This window comes from Pocillopora damicornis, chromosome 1 (genome assembly GCF_964200805.1).
Source record: "Pocillopora damicornis chromosome 1, jaPocDami1.2, whole genome shotgun sequence".
Lineage (NCBI taxonomy): Eukaryota > Metazoa > Cnidaria > Anthozoa > Scleractinia > Pocilloporidae > Pocillopora > Pocillopora damicornis.
This window is the reverse complement of record NC_142670.1, coordinates 3,422,501-3,432,867: the sequence shown is the minus strand read 5'-3', so window position 1 is coordinate 3,432,867 and position 10,367 is coordinate 3,422,501. Positions and strand designations below refer to the sequence as shown.

Genomic DNA, 10,367 nt, shown 5'->3' with positions numbered 1-10,367 from the left:
TAGCAGGAGTCTGGAAACTAGCTAAGTTGGTGACCGCTGACTAAAGTACAGGAGATTCTCAAAGATGGCGCGAAATGTCGGAGAGTGATGTGAACACATCACTATACTAAAGTGGTTTGTTAGTCGTTTTAGTTCTCAGCGGCAGAATTTCGGCAGAAATTGGTATGTATTGCCATACATGGTAAAATTTCCTCTGTCATGAATCTTTTATTTGGCACATGGTAGGTAATTTTACAACATGTTTTAACCAAGAGTTTCATTCCACTACATATATCCAACCTAAGGTATCTTTCTGGACTGGAATGTGAGAAATGGGTTGGTACTGTGTGTTAACTAACTTTGTAGGTATAATTTTCAATACTCTGAGTATGTCAGGGTAGCTGAGTGAGGCTGATAAGTTACAATGTTTGCCTTTGTTTTTTATCTTAAACAAGATCATTACATGATGCAATTTTGTCTTCATTCTTTAACTCCCAAGATCTGTTTTCTAATTCTCCTCACTTGTTTCTAGACGTTTCCTTGTACATTTGTGATAGGAATTTGTGTTTAGATCAAGATAACTTTTTTCATTACCCTTTTGTTGGATATTGTAGAGATATTTTAGGGAGAAGTTACATTTTAATTACATCTGGGAGTTTAAGGGTTGAACAGCATGATGTGATACACTGCCACCTAAATTTCACTCAACGTTGAAATATCCAGGACTTTAGCATTCCCTACAAATTTGTTCAAACTGCAGTTTACTAATTCTGCAGAGCAGTTACAGTATGCAATTCGAATGCCTGTTTCACAATTTTGACAAGTACTAGGTAATCTTTCATTTACTCAGACTGAAGGGAAAATGAAATTGTTGATTAACTTGAAAGGTGATTGATAAACAACATTGAGACTTCACCTTACTCAGACTATTTTCTCCACAAGCCTGGTGTAACCAACGTGCCAGCAATAAATTTTAGATAAGTTTAATTTCCTGATGACTGGACTGAACTCTTCTATTTACATGCCATTGCCAGTGGTTACTATGTAAAGTATTAAGAACATAATACATCAAGAACGGAATTACTAATTACGAGATTGGAAATAACATAGGAAATACAAGTAACAAGAAATAATTATGTATAACATAAGCAATACTAACAATATAGGAAACATGGGTCACTTGAGGAAAGAGCAATTTACCTGACAATTTGGGAATATGGCTGGCGTAACAATGTACTTGCAATTGCCTTTTAACTCAAGCTCACACCTTTTTTATTTGCATGATCTTTGCAAAAGTCAAACTTGTGCATTGGGGCCAGGAGGGGGATTGGTTTCTACACCTGGTCCGGGTTGTTCAAAGCAAGGTTAAGATAATCCAGGGTTAGTGTGAAATCTGATTTCAGATCTGATAGCTTTAAAAGAAAATTCAATGGAATTCTTTTTGTCTAGAATATGATTATTTGATGCTCTATAAAGAACACGGGAAACTATCCCAAAAAGGCATTTGAATAAATGCATAAAGAAATCCAGATTAAAATTTAACCTTGGGTTAGCACTAATCAACCTTCGAACAACTGAGCCCTGGTGTCTTCTCTCAATTTTCTGAGCTGGAAGAAAATGTCTTGTAAGAAAATTGTGCTCCAAGGAACAACACCCCCCTTCATCTTATCCAGTTGTTATTTTTAGGTCAAAAGAAGCAAATTTATCTCATGTTGTGTTAATAAAAATATGTAATTGTTAATTTGAGTTTATCAAGAAGTGAAGATGATGACATTGCCTGAAAACAAAAACCAAAAGAAAATCAGAAGAGGAAGAAGAAAGGAAAAAACATTATTGACTCGGGTAATGTTTTAGGATGAACACCAACAGTTTCAAAAGGAACAGATGTTGAGACTCTACACAAACTGTTATACCTCTGTATTAGTATTAATCGTATATTGTGCTGTACAGTGTCCTTGTCAATTCCAGATGCAATTTGCATTATTACAAAAACATGATATAAAAAGATTCACATAATTATACATACAACATCACAATGATATCCTGACCCTATTTCTAAATTAATTTTACATCTATTTTAGATTCTGATAAAGATCCTCTTCCTCCAAAAATCAGGTATGTGATTTGTTTTTTCAATTTCATTCCATTTCGTACAGTTGTAGTTAAACTCTTTGACCCTAATATCAGCCCTGAATCAAGAGTCAAGGAAATAATCACCAATTATAGAAGCTCTTGATTATTAAACAAATTCTCCTTGTCAGCAGCTTAGAAAATGCATAGAGAACAGTATGGAGAATATGCATACTCATGTCAGGTTGTATTCAGTACCTGGTTCTCTTTCACTCATCTCTGTTTCAGAAAAGCCACATCAGTAAAGAAGGAGGAGAGTTCAAAAGCTAAGAAAAGTAGAAGAGCAATCAGCTTGGACTCAGGTAAGGAAATTATGTCAACTTATTGTGGTACGTGATACTTTTCATGTGGAAGGTGATGTGGAGACTTTATCTTTACGGGAATTGTGATTTCATCTTTTTTTTACATAAATATATTCAATTTTCATAGGATTAACAGTTTTATTAACAGGTTAGAAAGAGTGAAAATATGAATTTGGTTTAATTTTTTTCTTTGGTTTTATTTATCTTCAAAACGTGATTGTCTTGAATTTCATGTGAATGTGAAAACATTTTGGATACTTTTCATAATGAATAAGATGGCTAAATATTTTTACATGACTGAGTTTGACGCAAAGGTTTTTTGGCCGACTCTGCTTATTGATGGAGTGGGAGGGCTGGATAGAGAAATATTTAGTGTGAGGTGAGCTTGAGGTACAGTAAGATGATGTCAGTTTTTTTAACATTGCGTGACCTTAGCATTGCTTATGTATTAGCTTGTTAAAGAAGACAAAGCCATCTGCTTCATTCAGGGTTCAGCACACTTACCATTAGACCACTCTGCCTCAAATAGAATTTGAATATTTTAGCACTTGATTTATATTTTGATGTGTTTGATGAGGAAGAAGTTGTGCCCAGCAAATTAAAAAAGTCTGCAAAACAGACAATGTACCTTCTAAAGAGGTCCAGCAAGTTAAAGAGAGGTATCTTTCATCATTCTCTTTCATTATATTTGACATTTCAGTACCAAACCATGGTGTTCATTTTTGAACATAAGATATTGCTCTGGAGAAGCATCTGGCTTCCTATAAAAATATCCAGCTAAATTTTGTTTGTCTGTTTGTTTGTTTGTTTTGTTCCTTTCTTCTATCAAGCATTGCGAATGTTAGACCTGTCATAGGACACTGCTCTTATGCTAATACATTTAACCCTTCAGTTTGACTGCGAAGAATGACTAGCATCTAATTTCTCTTTACAATATCCCTCCTGAATCAAACATTAATGTGCATTGATGGCTTTTTTTTGTTGAAAGTAAGTTATATGTTATTTAAATGGTCTTCTTTCACTGGAGCTTCTTTGCAGGGAAAGATGATTTATTAAAAGTTACTGTGCATTGTGTTTGCTTTTCTGGTTTCTCCAAAATTTTAACTTTTGGATAGGCACATGTTACACACAGGTGTCAAGGTTAAGGGCACAAGAATAAAGGAAATGATCACCAACTAAGCTCTTGTTTGTTCTCCTCGTCAGTACCCTCAGAAACACATAGAGAACAGTTTAGAGAATGTGCATACTGATTTTAATGTGTTCAGGGTTGAAAATGAAAAACAACCAAACCAAAAAAACAACAGAAAAATAATAAAGACAGTGTCATCAAAGGTGAATTTAATACAATGTTGTTGTGGTACTGAAATATTTAACACATGGATTGTTATTCTTGCTTCAGTCCAGTCAAACCTAAAGAGAAAAAAGCAACTTCTGCACTTGATTTCTTTGGTTCTACTCCAGTTGAAAGGGAATCCAGGAAAACATTTGCTAATAAAAGAAAACAGGTGAATAACTAACTACACTCTTTCCACCCACAATTTTTTTTGTAAAGAAAAATTCAGGCATCCAGTGTATTTTTAACAGTATTTCATGCATCATGCATTGAATAGGGAAAGCTTCAAACCTCACCATACCTTGCCTTTCTATAAAATTCATGCATCACATGTTAACTTTTGAGTGTAATCATGCATCCCTTATAAAACCCTTTGCCAATCTGTTATAGTTATATCAGGATGGTCTACAGTGAACACATACCATGTCACAAAATCAATGGGTACCAGTAGTGACCAATTGAGGAATAGATTTGGAAGAAACAACACCATGGGCTGCCTTAAAGGAACAAGCCCTTTCACCTCCAAGATATTTAAATCAAATTCTCTTCACTGTCTGTCACACAAGTGTCATGAAAATATATTTGAGAATATGGTGTTCAATCAAGTGATATCCTCTTGTCTGATGATTTTCTTTCTTCTCATCACATTGCTGCTCAGTTGACTGTGAATTGGTATTATTGCGAGAAGTTAGAAAATTGATCACTCTTAAGAGTGCAAATTTTAAGCTTGATCCAGAGCTTTAAGCCTACAAAATGATCATCCCTTAATTCCCTGTTGAACCATCAATCATTTTTTTTGTTTTCATTTCCCACAGAGATCTGACCCAAAGTGAATAGAAAAGAAGAGTATCAAAATGGGAGAGAAAAAGAAGGAAGAGAAAATGGGAATGTCAACCATCACACAACAGAGCAACCATCAAAGAAAAGAAAGGAAGACTTCTCAGAATCAAAGTCTGAGGTTAAAAAGCCTTCCCCTGCAAAGAAAAAGGTTTGTAAGCCTTTTGATTCCCATACTTTATTGTTGCAAAATTAATCATTACTATTAATACTTAATTGAACCAGCTACCCTGATACTAGAATGGATTGGATCTGATATGATTGCATGTGTAAGGTATGTGTCATTAAGCACTTACATAAGTTACTTTTAGATGAAACAGTAACATTTTATGACTAAATTTGGCTTTGTTTAAGATCCAAAAGCTTACTCAAATTTGTTAACTGGTGTTACATTTTGTATATGTAAACCTGTCTTACTAAGACACATTACTAACAATACTTGCAACAAAACATTACTTACAATACTAACACTACTCAAAATACTACCATTACTGTATCTAGAATTTATACAAAAACAGTAACAATAGTGACAAAACTTTTAGGTACATTCTTGGTGATTTTAACTTTGACAATCCAGGAAGATGTTACCACTTTGTCTCCATTTTTCAAAGCAGAAGTGTCTTTTACTATCAACATTCCTATTATTTTGGGACAACTCTTGCCTTGTGAGGACAACTCTTTGCTGTTAGAATATTTGATATACATGTAACTTTTATTCACTTCAAATTTTATCCATGGACTTTTCAGGAAGTACCCAACTCCTGCCAGCAATCTGGCTGCCAAAGCTGCCACAGTTCCAGAAACTCCAGTTAGAGACTCAAAACCAAGTCCAAAGAAAACTGTTACTCTGAAAAAGGAAAAAAAGATGTTAGTAAGGAAACTCCAACCCAAGGAACACCAAAAGGTGTCAAAATCAGAGGAAGTGGTTGAAGTTCCACCCTCATCGGAAAAGAAAAAAATCTGGCTACCGTAGTTTTATGGCGAGAGATGGTTCTAGGGCACTTGGTTCAAAGGAAATCCCTCAGGTAGGTTTCAAAGACCAAGATCTGATTGTTAATTCTCCCCTTTAGCTGCTTTCTGTAAATAAATATGAGAGTTTGTTGTTAGATCATTATAACAACTACATGTACTTGATAAGTTTTAGTATCCTCATTACATGTCGGCTGGATATTGTATGGATATTCTCGGGAGAAGTTACATGTTAATTTCTTACAGTAGTTAAATTATTATTATCTCTCAAAGCTCTTTATGGTTTGTTTTCCATCCTTTCAAATTTTAATGAGAGATGCAAGACAAAGGAAAATGAAGATTATTAGAATTAAGGCTTATTTGGAAAATCTGCAGATACAGTTTACAGAAAAAAATTGTAAAATGCATGCTTTGATTAATCCTTTTACTTCTGATATGTCAATAGTAATTCTCCTTACTGTCTGTCATACAATTCTTGTTATGTTAGTTTGGAGAATTTGGTCTTGGATCAACTAATAATCTCCTGGCTGATATTTGTCTTTATTCTCATCACTTGTCTGCATGATATTGTATTGATATTGTAAGGAAAAGTTCTGTCTTGGTCACTCATGGGAGTTAAAGGGTTAAACAAAAAAATGTATTTTATCCTTTTACTCTCAGTTGTTGTTCAAATGTTGGTTCTATGTCAGTATCTCAGAAACTGCCCACCTACCCCTCCCCTTATCCAACATTAACCCTTAGTTGTAAGCAGTTGATGGTTGTTGGGTTAGGGGAGGGGTGGGTGTGCAGATGCTGACAATGATCTGAAATGTTTATGGTGTATCTACAGAGTTTTTTTTCATTTTTCACCATTTATAACTTTTCAGTTTGGACAGTATTAAGAGGCCTTCAAGGGAAGAATTAATTATTTGTCTGCATATCTTAAATTATGCATGCACTTGATAATATAATATTTAGGAAGCAGAAAACTGTTTGAATGGACTGACATTTGTTATTACAGGAATCTTGGAAAGTATTGAGAGAGAGGAGGCAGCAGATCTGATTCAAAGATATGGTGGAAAAGTTACCCAATCAGTGAGCAAGAAAAAGAGTCAAGTTGTCGTGGGACGGGATCCTGGGAAGAGTAAACTTTCCAAGGTACATTGTAATGCACAGCTCAAAAGAGGAAAAAAAAGAACTGTGAACATAACCATATACACTGCACCTTTTCCCTAAATTTTTATAACAAATCCGGGTGCAGCTTACTGCAAATACAAAAACTTGCCGCACATTTGCATAAATTAACATGATTCATTGAACAGCAAACTAACAAGAACTGAAAAATTTTCTTTTTGTTGTTGGCTTCTAAAAGAGTTTTTTTTTTTCTATGAGCATAAACTTATACTGTGGAGTTCATTAAATGTTTCTTTGTTAAAAGACCTTTTTAACTGGTTTAAGGTTGTATTTCCTTCCTTGAATAGCCAAACATTACTTGGCAAGAAACCTGTGATTTCTTTGTTGTTGTTGTTTTTGTTGTTGTTTTTTTTTTGTGCAACTGATCACATAATTTGTTAATCCTCATTTCCCTTCTTCCATCTACTTAATTTATGGTGTCACTCAGTCTGTCTGTCTGTCTGCTCTTTTGTGTACACTTAGTGAATATAATTTTTCTTGTGTGCATACAAGTACTGTACATGACTTTGCATTAAAGTTACTGATGTGCATGTGTGTGATATACATGTACCAGTAAAATGTCATAGGAGCCATAGGCTAGTGTGCAACTGATAACATAATTTGTTCATCCTTATTTCCCTTCTTCCATCTACTTAATTTATGGTGTCACTCAGTTTGTCTGTCTGTCTGTCTGTCTGCTCTTTTGTGGATGTTCATTCTTCCAATTACTGTCTTTCTATCTGTCACTTATACAATTTTTTAAACAGCTGTAACTTATGAACTTTTATGGATTTATTTTACTCGACAGTCACTTATACATGTAGTTAGTATGTTAGTGGTGGAATCACAGTTTTAAACCTTTTTATTTTGCACAGCTTTCTTTTACAACAAAGACCAAGATGGGTCGTCCTTTATGGCAGTTCTTCTGTCCGGTTCCCCAGGAGTTGGAAAAACAACAACAGCTACATGTACCCTGGTTTGTGAAGAGCTGGGTTTTACGTACATTGAAATGAATGCCAGTGACACACGAAGCAAAAGGACCTTGGAAGAACACATTTCTCAGTCACTGAACAATAAAACCATGGATGGCTTTCTGACAGGTTGTCAAATTTCTGTAAGATTTGGAATGACTTTGATATTATTAAAAATACTTCATGAATTCTCCAGTCTTACTAAACTGATTTTCCTCTGTAGTTAATTTATTAGATTTCAGAATTCATTTTTCCTTGTATTTTTGGTCGTATTCGCTATACAATAACTTTTTGCTAAATTTCGCCATAGGTCATTTCTTTTCACTCACCTGTCGAATTAAAGCTCTATCGGTCAACTTTTCCTAAAAAATTTGTCAAGTTTCCAGGCCGACAAATCGCCTGAATCTTTAATAAGAAAATTTCCTTCACTATGCGCTCAGTATGTGTGTGTCTCATTTTTCCCTGTCCTGTCAAGACCTCTCGTATGGCAGTCCAGCGCCCTTCGATCACCCTAAGCAGGCGATTGTTTAACGACCATCACATCAGCAAAAAATAAGTATACTAAAAAAAAAATAGCATGTTTATATCATTGTGCTATACTTCAGATTAATGAAAAAGAATAGTTCAAAAATGTAATATGAGGCCCTGTCCAAACTTGGCGTAGAAATAGTGAAACAACATCGCTACAAAATAGAATCATGGATCACGAAATAAGCAATGACACGATTTTCTGTTTCGAGTTCGATGAGCTCATATTCAGCTTCTTCAATACTGCTCGTGTTACCAAGTGCACCGTTTTGTTACACACTTGTGGGGCAAATCACATTTTCACAGGATTTAAGGTGAGGACAGAATAAGTTAATAGCGACCGAATGCAGTGAATGAGATAAACGGGTATTGACTAAAGATACAAATAGAAATAATTTGAAACATGAGACAAAAGAATGAAAAAAATATCGATCTTATTTACTCGTCACGAACGCAGGATCGAATCTTAGACCATCGGATTTTACGATCTGAATTCGAAGTTCTCACACATAGCTATAGATTTCTCGTTAATGATCCACGACATACAATGGATACATAAAGGATCATCCTGCATACTGCTTAGATCATCAATGTCGAAAGTTTCATGTCTTCAAATACATAATGATAGAAAGGAAATTTCAAGCTCTTGCGTGACAAAGAAAAAAATCTTTTTTAACCGACGACCGAAAAGAAAAACCCTATCCGTCAGATCAGGTTAAACGACAGATTAAATATCAATGCTAACATGAAGATAAACATACCAGACCTTGAGGTAGCTTATTTATCTTCCCATGAGGGATTTACGAAGCTGCGGCATTTCTGATTCCAGTATCATGTGCGTCACTTGTCTGTACGAACTGTTATACGATTATTTATGGTCTCGCTTACTGCATCCAAACTCAGCAAAGAATTCTGGAGCTCAAAAAGACAGAGAGCTAGGGCCTCAGATTTCTCCTCCAACTTAAAAACAACTGGTTCAGTAAAAATTTATTAATAAAATTCCTGTAGGATACACTGAGGGTTTCTGTACACAAAGATGCATGGAGTACACAGATTTAACAAATTTTGAATATCTTCCTCAGATATTTCTTTAAGAAGAGTATTTATGGTATTCGCTTAAATTCTTTCCGAAGCGTGAAAAGCATGAAACGATTTAAATATGCTTTTCTCTAGATACAACGAGAAGTCAAGTATTTTTCTTGGAAAAGAACCTCATCGGAGTTAAATTTACTGCAAGTAATCTTCAGGTGAGGAAAGATAATGTAGAAATATGTTGCATATTATAATCGAAAGACGAGAAAATTGGGAAAAAATTTACATAAAGAATACATATTATTGAAGTGATTTCTTTAGCTTTGTATCTCCCTCTTGTGATTCCGCCGGACACGTACGCTTTTGACTGCAAAAATATTTAGTGCAGAATTGGCGGAAGTTATTTACAAGAAAAAAGCTTACTGTTATCATTTTTAGAAACTTTTTGAAGTTGTCACGGTGAGAGCGGAAAATGAAAATTAGAGAGAACTGTATCGCTAATGGGAAGATGACCAAAAACAAATGTGTATCATATTGAACGAGGGATATATCGAGTTGATAACTTGAAGAGAAATTGCATTGGTACAATAGAACTCACGGTGTGAATTCATCCTTATCGATTCAGTTATGGTAGGGTGTAACATGTCCTGTTTTGAGGAGAAAAGGGGTTTTGCGGATTGCGAGTGTTTTACACTAAAAGAAAAAGAGCTGAATTTAAATCACAGAATTAACTAATCGCTATGGAGAAACATGTAAACAAGTAATAATCATAAAAAGAATAAAAAAAAAGAAACTAATTAAAAAGCAATCAATAACTTTCTTAAAGAAGAACAGCAATTTTGATCACGAAACTGGGCATTAGATGCGGTTAGATCTTTCAAACTCGTGAATATGTTACCTTCATTTTTTCATCGAATTGTTATAAAGCAAAATATTATTTTTGATATTTTCAGGCATGTAGAATTATCAAATGACATCGTCTGGAGAATAGAAGGATTCAGAGGATAACAGTTTAACAGGTACAAATCAATTTTCATTCTGCAATTGATTAGAGCTGTAGAGCTCATGTTATTTCTAATGAAAGATCGCAATCTTATTTTTCTTGCGGCTGACAACGACCAAATTTAATTTCAG

General features: G+C 34.6%; 2 protein-coding genes across 14 annotated transcripts in view; both read left to right on the top strand.

Moving 5' to 3' along the window:
• LOC113678097 (uncharacterized) overlaps nucleotides 1-7,868 on the top strand; it is a 181,809-nt gene extending 173,941 nt beyond the window's left edge. For 3 of the 13 annotated variants that reach the window (XM_089186088.1, XM_089186103.1, XM_089186097.1), the window contains 3 exons: nucleotides 4,560-4,732; nucleotides 5,329-5,606; nucleotides 6,551-7,868. In XM_089186088.1, the coding sequence (XP_089042214.1) occupies nucleotides 4,599-4,732; nucleotides 5,329-5,554 (360 nt within the window). In that variant the 5' untranslated portion in view covers nucleotides 4,560-4,598 and the 3' untranslated portion in view covers nucleotides 5,555-5,606; nucleotides 6,551-7,868. The other 10 variants (XM_089186074.1, XM_089186128.1, XM_089186079.1 and 7 more) reach the window with 9 other exon arrangements.
• Nucleotides 5,559-10,367, top strand: part of LOC149051359 (uncharacterized) — an 18,325-nt gene continuing 13,516 nt past the window's right edge. The window contains exons 1-2 of the mRNA XM_089214151.1: nucleotides 5,559-5,606; nucleotides 6,508-6,687. Coding sequence (XP_089070277.1) covers nucleotides 5,559-5,606; nucleotides 6,508-6,687 — 228 coding nt within the window. The remainder of the gene's footprint in view (nucleotides 5,607-6,507; nucleotides 6,688-10,367) is intronic.